Raw genomic sequence first — 24912 nt, 5'->3', positions numbered from 1 at the left:
GCACACGGAAGTGGCACTTTTTGTTCCCTGTGCGCTATTCCCCGCGTCTATTTATCAACTATCCCATACTATCGCTGCATAAGTTGGTACTGCTACAAATAGTACAAAATATGGGACAACAAGCATCCTAGTGCCCGGTCTGTCTGATATCCCTAGGCCATTGTGCAGAGTTTGGTGCAATCATAATGCCCTCTTTTCCCACCAGGTGGCCTGTGCCCTGTGTGAGATAGTAATCCGGGGCGCATCGGTGCACCTAGAGGACCATGGGCAGCTACGCGAGTTTTGCAGCACCGAGTGCCTAGACAAGTACCGCTTGAGAGACCCCACAGCCATGGCCACTGCAGACCGGTCCAGCAAGCTCAAGCCTCATGGGGGAAGCCAGATTCAATACCAGTATGAAAGCTCAGGTAAGTGCTGCATGGAGGCCTCTTGCGCGGAGTACAAGGGTGCAGTTAGAGAGTCTGCAAACTTCTGTTTGTGCATTACCAGAGGCCTAAACAGGCTCGGTTGTGGATGGGACCTGGTGGCACAGATCTCAACTAGACATAGTCCAAGTGTATTCTACTTCACTGCTGTTGTACGTTTTCGGCAGCGGCATAATTTTGAATGCGTTGCCTTTTTAAATGTCTTTTTCAACAAGAGCACTGATGGAACGAAAAAATGTATCTATGAGGCATTGTGATTAGACAAAGCGTCACAAGATGTCATCACCAACCTCTGCTTACGGGATATGATAGCCTGAACTCTCTATTTCTGGCTAATGATTGCGTTGTAATGTGTACCACACCATGGGTGCCTGTTGAAAACCTTTGGGACATAAAATTCCATCAAGACACATATTTTCATTTTGATAATTGGGATAAAGGAGCTCTTTTTAGAGGGAAGGTCTTCTGCAGAAAAGCTGCCAGTTTTTAAACCACCCTTGAGGCTGAGTGCAGACCCAAATGCATACAAATTGCATGCAGTGCACTGTAAGTGGCCTTGAGTAAACTTGTGTGGTGTGCCTAGGCAGCTGTGTCTTCTACACATTGTGTACAGACTCCACCACTTCTCTCTAGTACATGTACTGTATTTACCAGAGGCCTAGCGCACCCTCGAATTTTACGCACACCCTATTTTAAAATCGTAGTCTCTGTCGATGATGTGTCGATTACAACGGCGGTTTCGTGCGCAGCGGTTGCCGCAGGCAGTAATTTCGTTTATACTATGTATGCCTGTCGGTCGCGTTCCTTCATAACTGTGTAGTCGCCGTCAATGATCGCGTCAATAGCGACCGCGGTTTCGTCCGCAGCAGTTGCCGCAAGCAGTAGTTTCGTTTTGACTCGGTGCGCGCGTCGGTCGCGTGCTTCATGAAGGAAGGAAAAAGTTAGGAGAGAGCATTACGTCACGTAGGCAGCCTTGGCAAGCCTACGCTCGCTGAAGCCATTCCCTTTGCTTAGTGCTGGCCCAACATGTGACTTCTTGCATCCAGATCGCAGAGAATCGGGATTGGCCGAGACATTTGGTGCCCAGTATTTCTTAATCGATGCGCACTCGGCTGGCAGCTGCTCGGCTGCTCTGGTCACATTTTTCTCTGAATGCTTGTTCCGCTTAGGTCATTTCCTGCAAGGCATATTGTCCGCACGTTATGTGAGTTGTCAGAAGTTCACAATTGAACATCAGTGCATTTACGCTACAGGTATACTTAGGCCATAGTAAACAGACCGTTGTGAGCGATAATACGCGATATGTAGTCGTCACATTTTTAACCGAGGCCTTGCTCGTGTGCATTTTGCCCTCTTATGCGAGCATTATTGATTTGCATTGTCGCTTGCAATTCGCATTCACCACATATCAAAATGAAGAAAGATGTGTGCACAAAATAAAGCACCTTCTTTTGCACCTGTCGCACCAATATTTCCATGTTCGTGCTCCGATTCTTTCGTCCGTTTTCTTCAAGTGTGAGTGCTAACCGTCTCTCCTATTATGCAAGACATTGTGCATAATCAAAGCATACATCTTAAAGTGTGAAGGTGACTTTCATTTGCTACCTATTTACTTGCATATGTGCTGTCAGATTTTTTTTTTTTTTTAGATTTTTAATCACGGCGCCTGGGCCTTTAAGGTGCAATAAAATGGTGCAGGGGAGCGGCGAAATCAGGTCTTACACTTTTTAGCTGAGCTTTTGGTTGCCTGGAGACCGAACTGTGGGCTGTGCTGAATAATGTTTTTTTTTTCTCTCTCTCCCAATCGGTGGCATACTCGTGCAATGTGTACAGTGCATGCACAATGTTTGTGGGTGTATAAGTACGGTTTCTGCTAAAGTCATGCTTAGCAGCCTCACACCATAGCCACTAAGCAACCAGAGCAGGCAAAACTTATAACATGTATCGGCGAACGAAAGAGCGAGGTACACTCCAACTTATAAACTAAAGGTACGTTCGATTCGCCTCACCACCTGAACCAGTTCACGAGGTGCTGCACCCTCGTACAGTAAAACCTCGATAATTCGAAGGTCGCCGGACCGCGGAAATTCTTCGAATTAAGCGGATTTTCGAATTAACCGAAATGAATAATAAAAAAAAGAAAAGCAAGAACTTGCCTCATAAAGAAATCACCTTTATTTTCCATGTCTGAGAAAAATTACTGAAAGTAATCACCGTTGCGGGATTACTTGGCGCGCTGGTTCGCCGCCCCTAGTGCCATGCTCTCCAGCTGGCTCAAAAAACGTAGCATACAAATATCACCCGCACTGCACTCAACTAAGTTGCGGACGATGTTCACGGAATCGATAACTGCCGCAAAAGCGGGCGTGGTGGTGCTTGACTCCAAAAATTTGGACTTGCTGGATATTCCGGACTTCAAAAATGCACCATCAGGGTTCCCATTGAGTTCATGCATTTTCGAACCCAATTTTTCGGACGAATTGAGACCCCAAAGTTCGATTTTGCGGACTAAATCGCTCTTTCCGAGCCGCGTTACCTAATCTTGGAGGCCGCCATGTTGGATTTTGCACTGGCTTGGATTCCAGTGGCTCGCTGTATAGCCTCCAAGATTGGAACGCGCGCTATCAATAGAGCTCGCGCAATCCTCCAGTCTCGGAGGCCATGCCCGCTCTTCCTTGGCTGACAAAACGCTCCAGAGTACTGCACTTTTTCATTTTTCTTAGTATATGCGCTCAGCACTATCGTTGTAACCATTTATAGTGGGATGTTTCTTTATTGCGACAGCAATTATATGGACACTTCAAGCGGATTTTCGCCGTCGGCGTCGCCGCCCTGAGGATCCATACAAAGTCCAAGGGCAATAAAATCATCGCCGCGCGCCCGCCGTATGTGCGGGTGACAGCGCGCGGGGGACGCGCGCTTTCATGGAGAGCGAACGCACGACGGAGCGTAAACGCGACTTCCTCCCTCGTGCGAAAGGCCGTGGGGGTATGGGAGGGAGGGGGGGACTTTTACTCTTCTAACAACTGCGTACTTAGCGCCGGAGCGGTTTCTCGCGCGCACCGTATCTTGAAAGTGATCTCCAGACGGCTCTGACCTTTTGTATGCGCTGTGCTCTCGTCGCTCAGTTTCCGTTGAAGCGATAGACCGCACGAACCTTCGCTCACTGTGGCGGCTGCGCTCGTTCGTGCGCGCTGACACCAGCCTTGTTAATTCAGTGAGTCTTTTCTTTTTTCTCTCAAGTTTCGGTTGCTATTTTGAATGTGGCGTGTACACTGAGCAGGTGTCTCGGAGACCCATGTCTCAGTGATCGGCGCTACCTCCTGTACCTTCGCGAGAGCTAAGCGGTGCGAAGCTCGTTTCTTGGATCTCCATGGCGAACTCCGTTGGCGGAGATCGCCAACGCGGTGACATTCGTGTCGACTGTACACGGAGACGACGTCATTGCTGCGCAACTCCAAGCAAGTCGATCCCCTCCAAGCGTAGTATGAGGCAGGGCATTGTTAGAGATTTTTTTCTAAGCTCACTAATAACTTTTTTTTTTCGGCCGAATGAGTTTTCCGGACTATTTTTCAGTCCCCACGAGCTCGGAAAATCGGTTGGCGCTCCGTACAGTCGCCCTAACCTAACCGCCGCACGTTGCTACTATCCGGAAACTTCGAATTATCCGAATAGAGCCGCGCGGGCCATTCAAATTATTTGGTAGAATTTGCATTGAGAATAACGGGACCGCTCAAATTACCCAAAATTTGGAATTAACCGAGTTCGAATTATCGAGGTTTTGTTTGAGCGGTGCAGCGGTGGCATCCTCTAAACCAGGCCGTTTGTTTCAAAAGGTTCAGGAAGGGTGCAGGGCTGGTTCACTATTTTGCTGCACCTTCTCTACTGTCAGTGCCGACTTGGTTTAGACATACAGGTGCGAAACAGCAGCGCAGCAGACGACACGTACAGTACACATGCACAAGGTCCGGTAAAATCCTGCTTACGTGCGTCTGTGTCTATGCAAGTGCGGGTGTATTTACGCCTCAGAAGCCGATCATAACAGCAGTTTAGGACTTCTAAAACTTATGCACTCCATGCACATTAGTCGGAAAAAACAAAACGCCTGCTCCTTGACATTTGTTTCGGGTGTTGCATTGTGGCTGCACTGAAGAAATATCAAGCTGCACAATTTCTCAACTTCTCGTGAACCGCTGTCAAGTGGTTCACAGTGGTGCAGGTGAATCAAACGGACCTTAAACTTTGCTTTATCCCTCACAAGAGAACTTACCAGTTTACAAAACAGTGTTTAGCGTGCCTTTATAAGCGACGGATTTACGTGCTTAGCTTCTGAAATGACAACAGACATTACTATGCAATTTACTGCAACACAAACCGCAGTGCACAGTTACCGCAAGAGCAGTGAGTGCGGTAGTGAAGCAACGCCGCGCACCTTTCTGAGGGGCAGCAACATTTGCCGTCAACTTCCGACTCACTTGAAAGGCTCTCTCTCTGATGCGGCTCGCTGAACGGACACGCATAGCACAACACCGCGATTCGAGGCCACAATCCAAACTTGAGTGCAGCATTATCTCTTTCCCTACCATGGGGAAAATAGGTGTTTTTTGTATGTTACGGCAGATGTTTTTTTTCTGAAGGAACTACTGCACTCAATATTTTTCTTTGCTTTCTTCATTATAACAATTCTGTTTGACCTTAATATCGTGTATAGTTTGTATAACTTACACTGCATATATCGTTTTTTGTATAACCTGCATTTTGTTTGTCTTGCACTGTACAGAAGAATTATATCACTGCCCAACTGCCACGCTCTCGAAGGAGAGCAGCAGTATTGAAAATAAATAAATAATACATAAACAGAAAGCAAAATGAATGCACTTTTCACGCATAAGTTTTATTAACGAGATGCATATCATAAAAAAGATAAATTGTTAAAATCAAGATTGTGCGATAAAATTGAACAAAGTTTGTAAAGACACGCTTGGTATCTACTAGGAAAAAATGTTACGAAAATTATGAGATGTACAAAATGTATTGCCGTCTATTAGGCACTATCTCCGAAAAAAAAAACATTTTTCATTGAACAGGTATTTCGTTACAAAAATTTAATGGCAAACACTACAGTTGGGTGCTCCGGGCTGCGGCCGCCGATGTTCCGGACTGGTTGGCGTCGTCGTCGCTTTCAGGCTCAAAGTCCTACTAAATGTCAACGTGCTCTGACTCGCTGCTATTCGATGTATAGATAAGATTAGCCGCACCCGTTTCCGGAGCGGAACATTTTTGCATTCTGCTTTCACAATCGTGAAACGTCGGGGCGCGTTTAAAAATCACCACTTGGCCGAAAAAAGCTAACTGCTTAGAAAACAAAAAGATAGTTTCTCCCCTTTCACGTCCGATGGCTCAGTGTATCCGTGAGCGGCATGGAAGGTCTCGAAAGCGGCGTTTCAAACCATCGATAGCGGGTGGCCATTTTTCGTTCTCTGTTGACGATCACGAAACCTTGGAGCACGTTTAAACATCACCGCCTCGTGGGGGAAAAAAATGAACTGCTTAGAAAACTAAAATATAGTTCTCCTCTTTCACGTTCGATAGCGCAGTATGTCCGTGAGCAGTGCGGAAGGACTCAAAAGCGGCATTTCAAACCATCGACAGAGGGCTAAATGGGCGCGGTATGGAAAGAGTTAAATGAAAGTACCGCAGTGGTAGCCATGTTTTTGTTCATTTGGAGAGTTTCGAATGTGTATCGAAAAAAAAAAAAGCAACCGGGAGTACTAAAACGTATTGCGGTGCTTTGACGTGTCCTCCGTGCTCTGAAGTTTTCACCAAGGGTTGGGCCACCACACTTGGCTTCAATTGCGTTGCGCGATGCTCTGTCCTATCTTTTTCCTTTCTCCATGGCGTGCTTCATAACTGCATAGTCGCCATCCATCTTCGCCTCGATAGCGACCGCTGTTTCGTCTGCAACGGTTGCCGCAGGCAGTAGTTTCGTTTTTGCGCGACGTGCGTGTCGGTCGCGTGCTTTAAAAGTGCGTAATCGCCATCCATGATCGCGTCGATAGCGACTGTGGTTTTGTCCGCAGTGGTTGCCGCAGACAGTAATTTCATTTTTACTATGTACGTGCATTGGTCACCTGCCTTCATAACTGCGTAGTTGCCCTCCATGATCGCGTCGCTACCGGCAGCGGTTCCGTCTGCAGCGGTTGTGGCAAACAGTTGTTTAGTTTTGACTCAGTGCAAAGCTGTCGAGAATGAAGAGCACTGGCTACATAGCGATGGACAGATGATCTGTTGGCAACTAGCTTACTAGCGAAAAAATAATGGGGATGTGTGCACGATACTGAAAAGTGTGTCTCAGATGAAGGTGCGTGCCGCGGCCGTGCTGCGAGAGAGAGACAGTCAGGAGATGACAAGAATTGAAGCTTCCGTACTTCTTTGTGTAAAATAGAAACAAGATTTGCTCATTCGTTTAGGAAATAAAAGCATGTTAACGTAGTAAGCATTTGTTTATTGGTTTTGTGATACCTTCGACAATTCGACATTTGGAGAACTTTGGCATTTTTTTTACTCCCTTGAGATCCGAATTAACGAGGTTGTACTGTATCTGCGAAAGCGATTGTAGTAGAGCGCAGAATGAACCCACAGCATCCTTCCGAAAGAACATAACTTGCTGCCGATCTCGTGATGTGTTTGACCGCTCTGTCGGTAGGCTGTTGCCAACACTGTGAAGGCTGTTTTTGGTTTTGTATTCAGTTGTAAACCGCAGACAATCTTCGGACCAATTTTCTGGGGAAGAAAGGTGCACGTTAGATTCGGGTAAATATGGCACATGAATTGCTGTGGGGACACAATGCCATACCTGCCAACTTTCCCGAATTTTGCCCACATCTCCCGATTGTACAGATGCGACCTCAAATCTCCCGAAAAGTAGTCGCCACAGTACAGCGTTTTTTTTAATTTTTTCATTCTGATTTTTTTACGTCCTATCGCTATAATTATAATATGCCCTGTAATATTACCATGCGAGAAAGCAGCGCTGGAGGCAGTTAGTCACCAGCAGTGCACCTGGAATCGTGGTAGCGGCCGCCGGCACTACCACGAACGCAAGAAACCAACGGGTGCTGCTTGCTATATTGCATTTTTCGGATTGGCTCGTCTGTGGCAGGCTCACGCATTTTTAGCAATCCAGTCGTTATATGATCGTGAGTGCGCTACGCTTTTGGCTTTGTCAGGTTGTCGAGTGAAGTACGGAATGCCAAACTAATCTTAGAGCGTCAGATGCCACTTTATGATATCGTACACGACGGAGTTTCCATGTTTTGTTACTTCGTGGAGAGGTGACAAGTATGGACTCTGTACCACGTGTGCCGTTTCACACGGTGGCAAAATTTTTTACCCCCCCCCCCCCCCCCTTGCGCGACGGTCTCCCAAATTTTTATGTTGCTAGGTTGGCAGGTATGCAGTGCCCATGTTCAGGTACCTGTTAAATATCCAGGCTTTGTCGGATGCCTTTTCAACTGTAGCAGCTAATGTGCCAGTGATGACACTAAAGAAAAACACTGAGTTTAGAATTATGAAGTATACTATTTTCGCTAATTTTGCGGTAATAGGTTGGCCAGGAAAGCATAAGTGCGTAGTGTAGTGCGACAGATGCAACACAAGACAAAGGCTCTGCTCGAGGGTTTTGTTTGTCTCTTGAGCTTTTTGTCTGCATGCGTGTGCATGTATGTGTTCATTTTAACCTTGTGGGGCAGCATAGATGCTTACTTAAATGAAAGCACGAAGACCCTCATCTGTCTGTTGAGCTGTCCAACAAATGGCAGAGAAAAATAAGGGCCCTGACTTGCAGGCTACTTTGACTGGGACGAGTACCTGAAGGAGACCAACTCCCAACCTGCACCGTCAACGTGCTTCAAGCAGGCAAGTGTGCATCTTCCAAAATGTGCGATTTCAGCAAGCAGTCTTGGCTACTCTCGTGGCGTCCCGACTAATGTTGGTCCCTGAGCTGCATTAGTGGAATCCTGCATCAGCGGCAAACCACTCGTCAAAATACTGCATTTATTTATGTGCAGTGAGATAAATTTACAAGCACAAAAATGTTAAGCAAAGAAGGAAAGGAAATGCACACTGTGAGCCAGAAAGTGATGAAAAGCGAGTGAAACGAATTATCGGAAATAATTGTGGGATGTGTAAAAAAAAAAAGCTAACCAGGGCTTACAAGTATCGTGAAATGATGGTAAATATTGTGCAACCAAATTTAGTAGATAACACACTTACTACAAGGCAGCAATGGTAGATGCAAATACAAATGCACCAATGTAAGCATAAAATTAAAATAAATGTTACGTAGTCTAAAAAGATGCATGCGCAGAAAGCTTCCAAACTTATTGTGGTTGATTACGAAACCTATTGTGTCGGCAAAGTCTTTCTACATCTGTACTAAGTTGAACTGGTCCGGACACGTTTCATTCAAGAGCAACAAGCTGCGGACCTTGCTGTCAACATTGAGCGACTGCAAGCAAAGGCAAGATAGATTGCTAGAGAAAAAAGGATTCTGCGGACGGACTTCAAGGCAGATAAGCACAGAGTGTCTCGTTTTATGCGCTGCACTTAATTTTGTTGACATCGGCGTACATCGATGTCGCAGAAGCTGCCAGAGAGCTTGTGGCCTTTCAGCGTCACGTTATTTTGCTGGCCCGATTGGCAATGCTGATCAAACTCTGTACTAACAGTGCAGCAGAAAGGCTCCATTCCGCTAGGTTGTCCCCCATAAGCTGCCACCCTATGTGGAGTTCAAATGGAAGGGCCTGCCTAAAAGGGACAAGTTTCGAAAAAAATGTTGTCGCCCTCTGTCAGGAAAAAAAAGTGGCAGGACGAAGCATTGGTGCTTGATTGGATAAAGTGTGTTGCCTGGAGCACTGCTTGGGCACCCGTCACTACTTGTCCTGGGCACTTTTCACTCTCACTCAGTGAACAGAGTGCTGTGCAACTCCACTGCCGAGCTCGTCGTCATCCATCCAACTTACAACTGCTTGATGGGTGCATAAATAAACCATTCAAAGACCGCATCAAGCGCTGCTACATGAAGGGGATGAATGCCGGATGGCTGAAACTGGCCTCTACTGCGATGCTCTGCGCGTGGGTCGCTTATGCCTGCACTCCCGAGAAGCTCATCCGTCGTGCGTTCGAGAAATGTTCGATATCGAACACACTTGATGGCACTGAAGATAGGAGGATATCTCCGACAAGGAACTCTCGGACGAAAGTGCAACAGACAACGATTACTAAATAGTCAAGTGCAGTGGTCAACAATCACTAAATAGGGAAGTGCAATGGAAATAATTGCTTTCAGTGACCATTTTCTTTGGAGTGTATGTGGATGAAGCCATTTCATTTTTTGCCATCCCCAAATTGCACCTTCGGCTATATGCGGGTCTCAGCTATACACAAGTTTTTACAGTAGTTTGAGTATTCACAAACATAAAATGGACACTATTTATTGGCATGCACAAGTAACACATCAAAGGACCCACTTCACTTCGCTTTTGCTAGCTCGTCAATTCGTGGCATGGTTGCACTTAAACATAACTTAAACATGCCAAATAAATGAAGGGCTTGTATGAATCACAATTGTGTTGTACAGCCTTATTCTACTCGCAGTGTTTTCCAGCCATGATTGAACTGTGGAATTTCTTGCCAAGCACTGTAGTGAATACAAGCGATATCCATGCATATGCACACTCCTTGGATCTGTGCTTGAAAGATTTTGCGGCATCTTGATGTTGTATGCTTCTTTTCGTTTGATTACCCTCCCTCAGTAAGAACCCTCAGTAGAGAGTTGACAGTATGAATAATAAAATGGCTGCACTGATGTTCAGCCAGTTGCAGTACTTGCTTTTCAAGTAAGCTAGTCTTGAAAATGCATGTTTGCATGCATATGTTGTCAAAAACTGTTGGAACAATCTTACAGCCTTTTCGTAGAGCAGGGTAAACATTTCAGCTGTCCCCAAGCAAAATGTTTCGAGGTCTACAATGACAAATTTTGCCTTCATTACAGCATTTTCTAGAAGATCCATCAGCTCATTTTTTAGCATCAATACTTTCATGAGCAAAATAAGTTAGCTGAAAAGGGGCCATAGGCCAATTGTCTGGAGCAGACTCTCAGAAGTAACCTTTTAGGTGGCAACTTAGTGTGCTCGAATGTGTCATTACTGTTTCTTTGTAAGCTGTAGATACTCTCTCAGATGTTGCAAAGTCACTCAGCAACTTAAACGGAGAATAATCATTTTTCCCTCCCAACCTTGCCAATGTAAGGTGAGATAAATGGAAGAAGAAATAGAAAAGTAAATCCAAGAAATCGCAATCCGGAAACACGGTCTCTTCACTTATCGTCGTCGTCTCAGGTGGAGACAGCTTTCCACGGGCGGTACTCAGACACTGTGTGTGTCTTTCTTCATTTGTCCCTGGGTCTCGTGCTGTTTGTATTTTAAACATGAGCTACCAACATGCCCAAGTCTCTACCCTTCATAACGGTATTTTGGTGGCAAGTTTGAGTTTCGCGAAATATCGCGTGACTCTGCACCAGAAGCGTCCCCGACAAGTGTTTTTGGCGCTGTGCCAAGCTCGTTAACTGTGCCAAGAGGGCCATCTACTATGAGGTTTCGGTGCCGGGACCAGCTGAGTCTCATGAAAGCGAAACTATCTCCGTAAGTGATCGCACGAGATCACGTCATCTTCTAGCTTGTTTGAGATTTAGCGCTTCTTAAGAGGCCGTACAATCATTTCATTTGGGGATAGTACCAGGCCACTACAAGGTCCACAGAGGCTTCCCGACCGGCCTCGCATTTAAAAAGGGCCTCCCGCTGGTCCTGCCATCGAGTCGCCGAGCCAGGGCGGAGTAGGCCAAACTTCGTGAGAGTGAGTTTGTGCGCGATGGCTTTGAGGAACGAAACGGGTCGTCGCGCGAACGGATTGCTCAGTCTTGTAGCTCGATCACTTGGTTCTGTGAATCTAGAATTCGACGCTGGTCACCCGGAAGTGCTGTGAGCAACTAGCCAATAAAGCGAAGTCGGAACTGGATTTACATCAGTCAACTACTACCTATTGTCGCATGGAACGAGCAGATGACTAAATTTCGATATGTGCAAGGATATGAACCTGCTCCAAGACCTTCATAAATGTTTTATGCTGTTCTTTTAAAGTAAAACACATCCACTTAAATTAAGAAAGCACGCATCACGCCAGTTTCGGCACTTCAACATCGACTTCTCGAAGCTCCAAAATGCATGGTTTTCAGAGTACACGAGAGAGGCGTATGGCCTGCGCTGTCGAGTGGGCCTCTCTGGACATGGTGCCCACTGCCAGAATCGGTGGACTGCTAGCTCTTTATCTGCAGATTCAGACACTTTGGGCCTCTCACCTGTGTTCACCTCTATCACCGACGGACAAGACAATGCAGTGCCATCACCAATGCTGCCGAAATGATACACATTTAATCTTAAAATGTATAAATTGTGGGAAAACGCCTCGGTCCCGCTGTCCACGGCAGCAGCTCCAGTCTCGCCCGGCCGCGCCCACGGGCGCCCAGCTGCAGCTCGCGCGTCTCTCGCACCACCGCTTGCGCGTCCGTCCTCTTCTTTGTCCACGGTTGGCTCCTATCCACTATTCACACCAGCGTTCTTGCACTGCCCCTCCCTCTGCGAGGGCGTTAATGGCACTGCCTGGCAACACGGCGTTCGAACCCGGTAGCACAGACGACGAGAGATGCCGAGTCGCCATGGGTGACAACGCTACGCACTCGCTGAGCACGGCCACGATCATAACGAAAGAAACACAACGAAAAGCATCTTGCTCACTCGAAAATCTCTTGCTCAGTCCGCCACGTCGTCACAGCAAGTGCACCGCAAGGCACAAAACGAGAAGCGATGAGTCGGCCGCGGGTGGTGTATTTGGTCGTCTGCACAATGGGTGCAAGCATTCACCGGCGCCATTCCTTTCTCCATGGCCAGCGCTTTTCCCCGCAGCTGCGCTGCGAAGGCATTGACGGCACTGGCCCACGGTGGCTGGCCGCGACGGCATGACACTCCTTCCGCCGGGCGAACCTTGGAGACAGATAATGCACCGAATGAGGATCGGAGCAGCTGTCAAGGCCGAGTCACCGAAGTCTTCCAGGAACCCTGCAGGCCCTAAACCTGACTGGCTTCCATGATGGACTCCTCACGAAGATTGAGCAGAACCAGGTAATGCAGCCTCGGAGTTAAGGTCTTGCAGGAACCAAAGGCCCTAAACCATCCCCTGGCGCACACCTGGTCTAGTTTTCTTTTTCGACCTCGTTCTGACGAGTGCACGCAGCAGGTCACCAGAGGGAGCTGCCGCCCGCTCAATGCCTTGTCACCAGAGACCACACCACACCGCAGCAGAGAACCAGAGAACGCACCGAGGGATGGAGCCGCTCTTGAGGTGGTGTTGGCGCGACTGTGCGCATGATGTCACCTGCGCTGGCGATGCCCTTCTCGAACGGCAGCGCCGGGAGCTGCAGCAGCGCGTATAAGACCACTCCACCACCAGGACCCACGCCAGGCTCGATGACGGCGGCGGAGGAGGAACAGGCAGAATCGCACGTCATCGAACGCCAGAGGTGCAGCTCGCACCGCGGAAATGGTCACGGGCCATGGCTGGGTGGGTAGGAGTCGCTACTAGCCATGGAACGGGTACCTCCAGCCTTCCCCACGACCATGGTCCGTCCCGGAACGCAGCCAGGGCCCCACGTTACGGGCGCCAATGTGGGAAAACGCCTCAGTCCCGAGGTCCACGGCAGCAGCTCCAATCTTGGCCAGCCGCGCCCAAGGATGCCCAGCCACATCTCGCGCGTGTCTTGCACCACCACTCGCGCTTCCGTCCTCTTCTTTGTTTTCTTCTTTTCCTATCCACTATTCATGTCAGCGTTCCCACAAAATGTATATTGTTTTATATATACAGTTAAACCTTGGTAAAATGGTAAACCTTGGTAAACGAAGTCGGTAAAATCTTGTTTTCGTTGTTATATTGAAATTCGACTTTATATGCAAATAAGTAGATTAATTACCAGGGTACATGAATAAAGTATACTCGCCAATAAGAGCTTCTTACTTGGAAGAGGCCACAAAATCATCTGAATTAGTAGGCAGTCGGCAAAAGGAAATTTGGTTGAGGCAAAAAAAACTGTGAATTTGAGAGTTGGCGATGAAAGATACGACATCGACAACACAGACTGCGACCAGTTTCGATTTCAAGGAGCCTGCCACCTCTATCTATCTATCTAGCTACGCGAACTAATTGTTCGCGTAGCTCCCACAGGAACTCTGCTATTCCAAATTTGTTCATTGGGATAGGTAGTGTCGATTACGGGCCCCAAAGTACTCATTTGCTGTAGCGACCATTTGCAATAGCCACCTATTGTTGATAATTAAAAAGTTAAATACGCACGTAAGTGCGGAAATTGCTCTGTATCTAGAGGCTGCCAATCCGTACACTCGAATGGTAAACTTAACGGTACCAAGATATATATTTTTCTGATTTAAAAAATTTGGTGCAGAAAAAAAAGCACACTTTAGTTTTCAAAGCATGGTAAATCTTCGCCTACAGATAGCCATAAAGGAAAAGGAGCCAGGAATATCAAGGATTATATCTGTCTTGTTGCGTATGCTGCGTGTGTTTGGATGAAAAACCTTAATGCGCCTGCGTGCATCCCGAAGTACACTATTCAAAGAATAGCTACAGCTAAACCTGGGTATAACAAAATTGACAAATTCCCGAAAAACTTCGTTATAAAGAGGATTTCGTTATATGCAGGTTCGGCACGAAAATTTCCCCACCCAGCCCCCATTGAACCCCATGTATTGGCTGACCGGTTAAGCTGTAGTTGCTCATTGCCGTACGACAGTCGCCCGCGATAATGAACTTACAACATGGCCACCATGACGTATTTCCTGCTCGTACAGCTGTTGCCGATTGCCGCGCACAAATGCATGGCCTTCGAGATAAGTTCCCGGTAACGCGGAGAAGCTGCCGGTAGGGGATGCGAATTTGCTGTCGCCGTCGGAGTAGTAAGCACACAGAAGCAAATTTTTTTGCAAAGCGCATTTGTGCCGTCACCGTGGACGTCGCTTTGAGGTTCCATGTAAGGTCCAAAAACGGCAACATCGGCGCCGTACGCTGTGTGTGCGAGTGAAAGCTTGCGGGGGTCAGCTGACTCAATCTCGTGCGCGCGAGGGAGAAGGGGGGGGGGGAGGCGGAAGGAACGGCGGGGGAGGCGAAAAAGGGAGGCGTTTACTTCGGCGGCGGCCGCCGTATCTTCAAAGCGATCTGCGATGTGGAAAAAGTGTGCACCCGCACGGGCTTATCTTCAAAGTGAACTGCAGACAAGGTCAACATCTTGCGTTTCTTCGTCGAAGCACTCATCCTTGGAATGTCACACCAGGTACTGGATGCGTGGACGCGTGCCGTTTCACACAAGTGCGAGGTGTTGGAAACGAAGAGTGAGCGACACGTTGGGATCGTAGCGTCGTATAGTGTCACCTTGTGTCAGGTTAGTGAAGTGAAGTGTAGAGACTTGCGCAGTAACCAAAGAGTGGCGCTGCCAGCGCGTTGAAAAAAAATGTTTTTTTTTTTTTCCTTCGGCAACATCAACAGGAAAAGGAGAGTGCCGCCTTGGCGGGCTAGGCCAGCTGCAGCAAGCGGCGGGATCAGGTTTGAATGAAGGGAGGGGGAAAGGTCATGCCCGCGGCGGCAAGATCGCCGGGTCGAGGGATGCAGGCCCGCCTCGCGCGCGCTCGCACGCATGCACACGTGCGCTCACTCTCGCCTCGCAGTAGCCATGAATTCGAGCGCGCCAAGCGCGCCGCCGCCTCGCATTCCGTCGCGGCGGAGAAGGTGCTTCCGTTGTGGGGAGCACACGCCGCCACCTTCTCCCGCAGGCGCTCGCCATCGCTTGCGCACGTAGCACACACGGCGGCAGCCGTGCGGACATCTCCCGCGCGCGCAGCGGGAGCCGAGCGGACACGGGAGAGATGCACTTTGCCCTCTCCCGGTTCTGGCTCGCCTCTCGCGACGCGCGTGCCCGCGCAGGAAGAGGGAAAGTATCCGACGGGCTAGGAGGACATTCCCCTCGCGAAAAGGTAAAAAGGTATAAAAGAGCGCGACCGAGAGACCCCCGGGTCTCTCTGACCTCGCTACACCTACCTGCCCATACGGATATACCTGCTGCAACCTGTGTGTGACCTCGTTTGAGTGACTACCACATGCGACGAGGCAAGCCTATTTTATTACTTATTATACAGAGCTGGCTTCCCTCTGCAAGTGGGTTTTATTGCCCACAGCAATAAACATTGTTGAGTTGACTCGCTTGTTGCCTTATTTGCCCAAACCCTGCGTAGCTGCGATTATACGCGCTACGGGTTGGGGAAGACCCCCACACCGTTTGCTGCTCACGCAAAAATGACAAAATTTGGGGCGAAATCTTTAAGTTCTCGGTGGGGGAAATTCGTTATTTCGAGGGGGTCTCCCGCTGCCACTTCGTTTCGTAAAGGTCTCAAATACATGTGCTTCTATGGAGAAATGGCGGGGAATAGAAAAACTTCGGTATATCCAGGAATTCGTTATATGGAGGTTCGTTATAAGCAGGTTTAACTGTATCATGATAATCATCACTAGGCGTTGCTCTAACAGTGTTCATGAAACTCATGCGAGCGTCTATCAGTTAGGGCTTATTCAGAGACCGTGTTTATTCTCCAGCAGTTCCTCCTGCTTCTGCGGTCATTTTATCGAGGTCGTTAGCGTTTCTTAGTTTCAGTACAGGCGAGCCCTTGTTTTACGTACAAAGACCCTGCCCCCCGATGTCCAAACAAATTTCCACTGCATTTCCTTCTTTCTCTGTATAGCTGACCGAAGAGGCTGTTTGTCAATGTTGTTAGTACCAGAGCATCTCTGGCTGCCCAAGACCTTGCTATCAATTCTGACTTTCTTTGACTTGCTTAAAACAGCCGCCTTTGTACTGCGCACGAATCGGACAATTATGTCCGATTGCTCCGTGGCAGATATCGACGTCATCAGCAGTTACGTCTTCTTGAATGAGATCACCGATTTTCTTGACTGCTACAAGTGTTTCAACATCAGGTGGAACACCCTTAATTCCCAGATTATTTGAGCGCTGATATTGCTCAACTTCCCCTATCCTGCGGTGCTGTCTATCATTTTCAGTTCTGAGTTTACCCTTGTTGTCACGGGACCGTTACCCAAGCAGGTGCACGAGGATGCAGTGAAAGGGAGACGAGGGTGGCGAGAACATCGGTGGTGTCCTTCGTGATTGACGGCCTTGGCGACAATACCGAGCTATATGGCCTGTGAAACCGCAGTTGTAGCACACGGGAGGGTCGCGGTTGACAGCATCTTCCTCAAAGCGAAATTAGGCTGCTGCCAGCGGCGAGAAAGTTCGTTGTCATGCGGATAACGTGTCTCTGCTGCTCACTGAAATCCGTTATATCGGTTAAAAGTCACGTCGTGGTAGTAGAGTCAGTGTGGTTCTTTTGCGGCCTGACAGAAGTCACAGGGCCTTGGGGGTAAAAACGCGACTGTTCTCGTTGTGGCCGAGCGTCATAAGTAGGGCCTCTGTCGTAAGGGCGTGGCTGCTGTCGGGGCGTGAGTTCATAATCCTCAATGCCCCTTGTCGCAGGATACGGAGAGAAGGATGTCACATTTGGCTCGAAATCTGGTGGCAGGCGGAATCTATGAGTGCCTGGGTGTGTCACTTGCGCGTGCAGGCTGAGCTCTTCCCGAACTATTTGGCGGATCTTTGATGTAAGATCGAAGGGCTGGTTGCTATCTACGCTTGCAACTGTCGTCACTTTGGCTAGCCTGCCAAACTTCGGCATGATGCGCCTCGTCTTCAGTTGCTCGAAAGTACGACAGTGCCGAATGATGTCGGCGACGGAAGTCAGGGTGTCCTTTGCGATGAGGAAACCGTAAACATCCTCTGCAATTCCTTTTAGGATGTGCCCAACTTTGTCTTCCGAGAGTCCACCATCCTACACAGTTTTATTACTGCCTCAATGTAGGTCGTGCAGGTTTCGCCTGGCACTTGCGCGCGCTGTAGCGTCTGTTCTGCTCCTTTCTTTTTCGTCGTGGAGTCGCCGAATCGCTCTTTGATTTTCGAAACAAATCTGCCCCATGTTTTTAACCTTTCCTCGTGATTGTCGAACCACACCAACGCAGTATCCGTTAGAAAGAACACGACGTTCGAAAGCTGAGAAGCGCTGTTCCACTTGTTGGTGGCACTCACCTGGTGATAATGGATAAGCCATTCCTCGACGTCCTCGTCCGGTTTTCTGGCGAAGGGCCGCGCATCTCTCGGTTGTTGAACGGAACTGGTCAGCGCAGCAGTTGGAATGGGCCGTTGTTCGTCTGCGTTGTGGGACATATTTGTCACCTTTACTTGGGAGTGCGGAGAGTTGCGAGCATGCGCTACTCTCGATGGAGGAGAGAGACGACTGGCGGCACGGCAAACGAAGATTTAATATATACAGGAGAGGTAGAAGCACGCAACACACAACACTGAAACTGAAACTCAAAACTAAGGGCACGCCAAACTAAACACATAACTTCACAAAAATGCTTACTTAATAGAAAATATCAAGCTCTGACTACATGCAAAACTACCAGAAAATATTTGATTTCAGTTTCGGAGCCTAGCTCAGCCTTAACGTCTCTAGGTCAGTCCTAGCCTTTGTTCTTATAAGTCTGACCACCCCGGCCTAGCTGCGTCGATATCAAAAACGTGTACTCTTACGCGCCGCCGACTTGACGTTCCTCACGTCGGGTCAAAGTCGTGTTCATTCGGGTGTTGTTGCTGCCGTAGGTGCTGACGACTCACGTTGTCTCTTTTTCGGCGGTGAGCTCGTCGGTTCGTCGGTAATGAGCTCGTCAGCTCGTCAGCAATGACGCTCGGCGTTGCTTAGGCCCACCTGCCTAGGCCTAGCGTCGGGATGCGTCGCAACTTCTTCGGGAGTGCCGACGTGTCATCCCGAGGAGATTAGAACGTGCCGGTCTGCCACAGAAGGGGGATCCTCTCTGGGGTGCCTGGTCCTGCCGTGAGAAGCTGCAGCCCGTCCAGGAGCCTCGCCCGAACTTGCCGAGGTCGACGGCCACACCTTGGACGGTCAGCGTCGCGGACTCAACCAGACCCCCAAGTCTCCCGTCGCCAGAACATAGCTGGAAATGCGACCTTCCTGACCCGGTGCCACGTTGAAACTCAACGGACAGCGCCGTTCATCCCTCGACTATGCCTCGGTTCGTGCGCCTCGCGCGCTCGCGCCGTTCCGAACACCGGGCATCGCGTGCTCCTCTTCTTTTTCGCGCCACAGGCGGCCTCTTACATGTGACTTTTATTGGAGTTGTCAGAGGCCGACAAGACATACGAAGGGGTGCGAGACAAGGTCGTAGGAGAACAATTTCTCGCCAGGTGCAGCGACAGTCTGGCGATATTCCTCAAGGAGAGGAAATTAAAAACAGTGGAGGAGATGGCAGTGCACTCAGATCAGTTTGTAGAGGCGCAGGGACTAAGGAATTGAGGAAAGAGTGGCAAGGACGCGCCAATGGCAGCAGTAGGGGAGACGAGGAATCGGGGCCCCTTTTTCGCTCCACAGGCGGCCTCTTACATGTGTCAGCGCAGCAGTTGGAATGGGCCGTTGTTCGTCTGCATTGTGGGACATATTCAACTCCGGTCGATTCGGTGGGAGTTCAGCAAGGCAGCGGCTCCATCGAAGAACTTGTGGTTCAGCCTCCTCAGTCTTCGGGTGTCGATTAGCCAGCACCTTCCACCACAACTGTTACGAAGAGTTGTGACGAAGATGGTTACAGGACTGTGATGGACGATGATCGTAGTGTGATCGTAGTGCAGTCTGGCCTCTAAAGCTCTTCGTTCTCTTCATCGTCTCTTTCTTTTGCACCTGCCTTTCGTATCCGTTACAATGTATAGGCTCCTGTAAATACATATTTTACCTCTCGCTTTCCTTGTTACATTTTGGTGGAGGTGCTGGGTAACGCCACGACAACACGGAACTCTGCAGTAGACTCCTCGTGTGACCGAAGGCAATGGCGACGCAGACTGGACTACTGGATATCCAACGTGAGTCAGCTATCTTAGCGCAAGTTCGTGATCCTGGTACGTTTACCAGAACTGGCAATGTCGACATAGACGACTCGTTTAACTGGTATGAAAGCATCAGTGCCTCCAACCGCTGGGACCCGACGTTGGTGCTTGCAAACCTTGTATTCTACCTGCAAGGCACAGCTCGCAGTTGGTACCACATGCACGAAGCGGAGCTCACAAGCTGGGACCTTTGCAAGCAGAAGCTTCGGGATCTTTTCGGTCAGCCAGATGGGTCATCAGTGCGCCGCGAAGGAAACAAGAACTTGCCTCTCGAGTGCAGACTACTACCCAATCCTACATCGCCTACATTCAGGATATTTTGGCCCTTTGTTGGAAGGACAAGATGCCGGAATCGGACAAGGTTGGCCACATAATGAAAGGAATCGCTGACAATGCTTTAAATTTACTCGTCTTCAGGAAGTGCACCACAGTGACTGACGTTACTGCACAGTGTCGGCGGTTTGAGCAAGCGAAGAGTCGCCGTATCCAGTCGAGGGTCGTCCGGTTGCCTAACACCGCGGCTACTTCTTGCGAGGACCCCCCACTGCCTCGCCAAGCTCCTCCAACAAAAGACGTGATGCGTATCATTTGACACAAAATAGAGGTTTCTTCACCTACTGCTTTTCATAGCCACGAACTTGGACCAAGCGTTGCGCTAATTCAAGCGGTTGTGCGCCAGGAGATGGAGCACGCTGGTGTTAGGCCTGTTTGTGTATTCAGTTGTGCGGCCGTGGACCTGTTGCCCATTCGACCCCGGAAGCCCACTGATCGCCGATATCGTGGTCCAGCAGAATAGCATACTGACAGGCCGATCTGCTTCAACTGCAAAGGGGTTGGCCGCATTGCTTGCCACTGCCGCAATTTGACGTATCCACCGAACCGGTCCTTACTGCCCAACAGCTGCCAGGATTCCAGATGCCCAACATTTGGGGAGGGCTCTCAAGTGCGTCATAGTGATGCAACCTTGCCCGCACAGAGTTCCAGGTGTTCCCCGTCGCCACGTAATTGTCGGTCACGTTCCCCGATACTTTGTCGACCCCATCGCCCAATTCCGCCGGACCCTTCTTGGAAAACTAAAAGATGCAGCTCCTGGATGTGCCGCTGCATCACCTGCCCGACCTGTGTCACGCTTCTGTGTCACCCGTTCGCCGTCAGCCGTTGGAAACTGCACCTAGCAAACTGGCCTCTCTTCATTGAAAAAGCCAGTTTAGAAAAAGTGATCTTAGATGACCTAAACATAGACGAGGCGAATGAGAGGATTACTGCTTGCATAGTTGCTGCGGCGGAAGAAGCTATTCCCCAATCTTCTGGATTCTTAAGGAAAAAACTAAAACCTTGGTGGACGAATGAATGCACACAAGCTAAAAAACTTCAAAACAAAGCATGGGGTATCTTCAGAAGGTACCCAACACAAGATAATCTTTTATCATTCAAAAAAGCGAAGGCGAGGTATATCCGTAGGCAAGCAGAAAAAAATTCATGGAAAAATTACATCTCATCAATTAACAGTTCAATAACATCAAAGAGAATGTGGGACCAGGTTCGCAAGTTTAGGGGCGACTATGCTCCCTACACAATCCCCATACTCGCAACTCCAGGCACGCAAACAAGTCTACAGGAACAAGCAGACATATTAGGCGAGCACTTCTACACCATATCTAGCTCAGCAAACTATTCCGCAACATTCCTAAAACACAAACAGTCCGCCGAAAAACAAAAGCTTCCGACAACGGGAAGTTCAGATAGACCGTTCAATGCCCCCTTAACACTCCACGAAATAAACAGAATAATCTCTTCGGGTAAGAAAACAGCACCGGGTCCTGACAAAATACATTACGCTATGTTAGCCCATTTGTCCCAGAAAGCGGTGGATGCCTTGTTGCGTTTTTTTAACACGATCTGGGAAACGGGTAAAATGCCTGCAGAGTGGAAAAAGGCTATTATTGTTCCCTTTCTGAAGGCGGGAAAGTCACCAAATACACCTAACAGCTACAGACCTATAGCACTAACAAGTTGCCTCGTTAAATCCTACGAAAGCATAATAAATATAAGACTAACATACGTTCTCGAAACAGATAACTTACTAGACACTCATCAGTGTGGTTACAAGAAAGGCTGCTCAACAACTGACCATCTCGTTCGTCTTGAACACACCATACGTGAGGCATTCCTTTATAAACAGCACTGCCTAGCGGTGTTTTTCGACCTAGAAAAAGCATACGACACCACATGGAGGTATGGCATTCTACAAGATCTAGCAACACTAGGAATACGCGGCAGAATGCTCAACTGTCTGGCCGATTTTCTGTCAAACCGAACATTTCAAGTCCGTCTGGGAGCAACACTGTCCCGAGTCTTTGTTCAAGAAAATGGCGTCCCACAGGGTTGCGTATTAAGCACCACTCTCTTCGTGGTGAAGATGAACTCCATAAATTCAGTTATACCGCCCAACATTATGCACTCTTTATACGTCGACGACCTTCAAATTGCATACCGTGCCTCGGGTATGTCTACATGCGAAAGGCAAATCCAGATAACAATTAACAAGTTGACGCAATGAGCCGATAAAAATGGATTTCGGTTTTCTACACAAAAAACTGTGGCAGTGGTATTTTCACAAAAAAGGGGGTTACACCCTGACTCAGCTCTCAAATTAAATCAAAGCCCGTTACCGGTTAAGCAAGAGCAAAAGTTCTTAGGAATCATTTTTGATAGTAAACTAAACTTTATCGCCCACATTAACAGCGTAAAAACTAAGGCAAACAAAGCACTTAACATCCTGAAGGTCCTATCACGTAAGCATTGGGGCGCCGACCGAACATGCCTGTTACGTATTTACCGCTCTGTCGTGCGCTGCATTCTTGACTACGGTTGCATAGTTTACGGGTCAGCAAGGCAGTCGTACATCAAACGTCTTGACCCCACGCACAACCATGGACTACGCTTAGCAACTGGTGCGTACAGAACCTCACCAGTAGAAAGCCTATATGCTGACAGTAACGAACCCTGTCTGGAGCACCGAAGAGCTTTGCTTACGACTTCATACGTGCTCAGAATCACAGCTTTACCTAATCATATATGCCACACTCTTGTTACTTACACCACACACAGAACACACTATGCTAACAAACCACATAGCGTGAGACCACTTATCCTTCGATTCGAAGATATGTGCCAAAGCTACAATGTTCCGAGCGAGGCTCTCAAGGTTGCCGAAAGACCGAACAGACTTCCCCCCATGGCATGGTTTCGCACATTTTTGCGATTTTACCCTAACATGCCACAAGAAAAAAGAAACACCGCCTGAACACATAATGCAAGATTTCTTAGAATTACAAAATAAATACAATGACTACACCGAGTTTTACACTGACGGTTCCAAGACAAATGAACATGTTGGAAGCGCAGTTGTATCGGAACACTGGGAAAATTGTCTTAGGTTGCCACAGTCTGCTTCGGTTTTTACAGCCGAAGTATATGCCCTGCTTATGGCCTTGGAAAAAATAGTAACAGAAGATTATAAAAAAGCAGTTGTCTACACAGATTCCCTTAGTTCACTTAATTCTCTCCATAGAAAATCAGAGTGCGAACCTTTTCTCGGCTGCATCCTGAGAATGCTCGGCAAATGTGAAAAGAATGGTAAAATAATTAGTCTCTGTTGGGTTCCAAGTCACGTGGGAATCCCGGGAAATGAAAAGGCGGACAAATGTGCAGCACTCACAGCCTGTAACAAAATTAGACAAATAAATCTTCCATTCAAGGACTGTGTCCGGGTGGTCCGTGCTGCGATCACCTCAAAGTGGCAACACGAGTGGGGCTGCCAAGTAAATAACAGACTACAAATAGTAAAACCCATACTACAGGAGTGGAAGACATCTTATCACCAGGAACGTTTCATGGAAGTCATTCTATGTCGCATTCGCATCGGACACACACATCTCACACATAACTTTTTATTGAAAAATGAACAACAAACGGTTTGTGATCACTGCCAAGAATCCCTAACTGTGAATCACATTTTAATAACATGTCCGGCGTTGGAGGAAAAAAGACAGAAATATTTTTATGAACTTTACAAAACACTAACACCACTTCATCCATCCCTGATCCTAGCTGAAAATGCACTTATATCTCTAGACGATGTTTTTAATTTTTTAGATGAAACAGGGTTCTTAAACAAATTTTAAAGCAAATGATCTTGGTTGCTTGAAGCGCTTATATCAAATTATATATTTTCAACCTGTGCATGGCGCATCATAGCCTTAGTTGCTTTTGCGCCACAAAACCTTACATAACTAACTAACTAACTAACGTTCGCCGTCAGCGCGAAGTCGATCGACGGGGTGTACAAGCCGTCGTTTTATACTCGAGCGAACACAGTGAAAGAGTCAGAGTCGGGAGTTACCAAAAAAAAAAAAAGATATTTATCGACTGACAATGATACACAAATTACTAAAATAGCTCAAGTATTATTGCGCAAAAAAAAGACATGGACGGGACAGAACACACACACCAAGCGCAAGGTGTGTGTGTTCTCTCCTGTCCGTGTCTTTTTTTTTTTTTTTTTTTTCGCATAATACTTGAGTAAAGGATTACCAACTAGCCCGGAATGCTGTTCTCATTACTAAAATAATAAAAAAAATGACACAAGAGAACTAACACACTTGAACTTAATATAGCTCGATGATGACAAAGCAATATGACAAGCAATTAACAGTGGATATAAAAATGAAACAGGGCGCGGCTCAAATATACCACAATACACTTAACAGTAGCTCACTAAAACAAAGTTCAGAAGAAAGCAAACGATGTCATACGCGTGGGTGGGCAGCAAGTCCATAAACCGTGAAGTCGGCGAGCAAAGCTTTTCCGAAGAATGCCAGCGATGCGATCTTGTTGAGGTGGATGCGATTGCTGGGCTGGGTTTCCCGGGAGTCTAGATCTGACGACTTCCCTCAAGCAGGTTGAGCTAACTTGAGGCGAAATGCCGTGAGCATCATTGCAGACGTTGGTTTGTCGTCGCATACGTCGAGTTACTCGGAGTTCCGATGCGGCTAGGCGGCCCAGGCGATATTGGAAGGCACTAACCCCCCCCGACTGCTGCTTCTCAGCAGATTACAGGCTCAGCTTCTAGACTGATTAGCGGGGCCTAAAACTTGTGCCTAAATAGCGTCTCCTTTCTCTAGTTCCCTATGTCGGGGAACTGCAGGTATGCAGAGTTCACCTAATTATTTCATGACTCCTCCCAAAACAAGGACGCCGCGAAAGGAAGACGATGAAGGCATGCCTCGGCTCGTGTGTGGATTT

At 48.1% G+C, this 24912-nt stretch overlaps 1 protein-coding gene across 6 annotated transcripts in view; it reads left to right on the top strand.

Annotated features, from left to right (window-relative positions):
* LOC119461871 (sex comb on midleg-like protein 2) overlaps nt 1-24912 on the top strand; it is a 204085-nt gene that overhangs the window by 79412 nt on the left and 99761 nt on the right. For 5 of the 6 annotated variants that reach the window (XM_037723242.2, XM_049672767.1, XM_049672769.1 and 2 more), the window contains 2 exons: nt 206-407; nt 8272-8342. In XM_037723242.2, coding sequence (XP_037579170.1) covers nt 206-407; nt 8272-8342 — 273 coding nt within the window. The remainder of the gene's footprint in view (nt 1-205; nt 408-8271; nt 8343-24912) is intronic. The other variant, XM_049672770.1, reaches the window with a different exon arrangement.

Source organism: Dermacentor silvarum, chromosome 8, assembly GCF_013339745.2.
Source record: "Dermacentor silvarum isolate Dsil-2018 chromosome 8, BIME_Dsil_1.4, whole genome shotgun sequence".
Lineage (NCBI taxonomy): Eukaryota > Metazoa > Arthropoda > Arachnida > Ixodida > Ixodidae > Dermacentor > Dermacentor silvarum.
This window is presented reverse-complemented; position numbering and strand designations above follow the sequence as displayed.